This window comes from Odontesthes bonariensis, chromosome 21 (genome assembly GCF_027942865.1).
Source record: "Odontesthes bonariensis isolate fOdoBon6 chromosome 21, fOdoBon6.hap1, whole genome shotgun sequence".
Taxonomy (NCBI): domain Eukaryota; kingdom Metazoa; phylum Chordata; class Actinopteri; order Atheriniformes; family Atherinopsidae; genus Odontesthes; species Odontesthes bonariensis.
This window is the reverse complement of record NC_134526.1, coordinates 19,504,387-19,505,632: the sequence shown is the minus strand read 5'-3', so window position 1 is coordinate 19,505,632 and position 1,246 is coordinate 19,504,387. Positions and strand designations below refer to the sequence as shown.

Genomic DNA, 1,246 nt, shown 5'->3' with positions numbered 1-1,246 from the left:
ACAGATGTACATAAGTAACCATCAAGCCTTCACTTATAAACACAAACTTGCTCTTTTTTTCATAATCACGTTGCAATGTATATATATGTGTGTGTGTGTGTTTGTTAAGTTATATCGCACACAGTAAAAAAAAAAAATCTTTATTGCCCAAGTTGTATGACTTAATTGTAACATATTAATAACTGAAACTATTATACATAATAATATATATAAGTACTTATCTTTTATGATTAATAAGGAGTAACATCTTTAAACCAATATATTTTCTTTTTTTAACGCATCAAATATTTCAATTTAGAATAAATCATAAATAACTTATAATAAATTATGAATAAAAGAAGCAGAAATGTATTATAAAATTACATAACTCAGAGCACTGACTACATTAAAACTTCAGTTTTACCAGTTGTCTGGATTTCAAGTTCCTCCTCCCTGGGAGGTGGCGTTCATGCAAAACTTCCACTTATATTTAACAGACTAAAAACAGAAGGACAGAGAACAGTGGACACATTCTGTAGTTTAACAAGATGGAATATGGAACAGTGATTCTCTTCATAACCATCTGCTGGGCAGGTAAAGAGTTTAATTGAAAATGTCCACCAGCTTAAAGAAAGAAAGTATTCTATTTCTTTTAATTGAACAATTTTAGAGCAACTGAAGCATAAAGTTTCTTTTTTTCTTTGTCCTGACAGGTGTTGATGGTCAGACTCTGACTGAGTCTGAATCAGTGGTTAAAAACCCTGGAAGCTCACACAGACTGACCTGTACAGCCTCTGGATTCACATTCAGCAGCTACTACATGGCCTGGATCAGACAAGCTCCTGGAAAAGGACTGGAGTGGGTCGCAACTATTAGCAATGGTGGTGGTAGTAGCACATTCTACTCTCAGTCAGTTCAAGGCCGGTTTACCATCTCCAGAGACAACAGCAAACAGCAGCTGTATCTGCAGATGAGCAGTCTGAAGACTGAAGATTCTGCTGTTTATTATTGTGCTCGAGAGCCACAGTGACTGAAGCTGAATGAACAGCTGTACAAAATCCTGTTACATTAACGGTCATACAGAATACGGAAAAAGCTACGTGAGAAATAGGATTACTTTTCACAGCAATAATCATTAAAACATAAAAAAAGTAAAAGAAAAAGTCTCGCTGCACACTTCATCACAAAACAGCCAAAAACAGAATTTGTTAAAAACTGCAGATGTTTATGAATCATACAAAAGCATGACATGTAAAATATTATCACA

General features: G+C 34.4%; 1 gene segment (V, D, J or C); it reads left to right on the top strand.

Moving 5' to 3' along the window:
* Positions 1 to 527: 527 nt before the first annotated feature.
* Positions 528 to 1,009, top strand: LOC142371951 (Ig heavy chain V region 6.96-like). The segment is given in 2 exon segments: positions 528 to 573; positions 693 to 1,009. Coding segments are annotated over 2 exon segments (363 nt in total).
* The last annotated feature ends 237 nt before the right edge of the window (positions 1,010 to 1,246 follow it).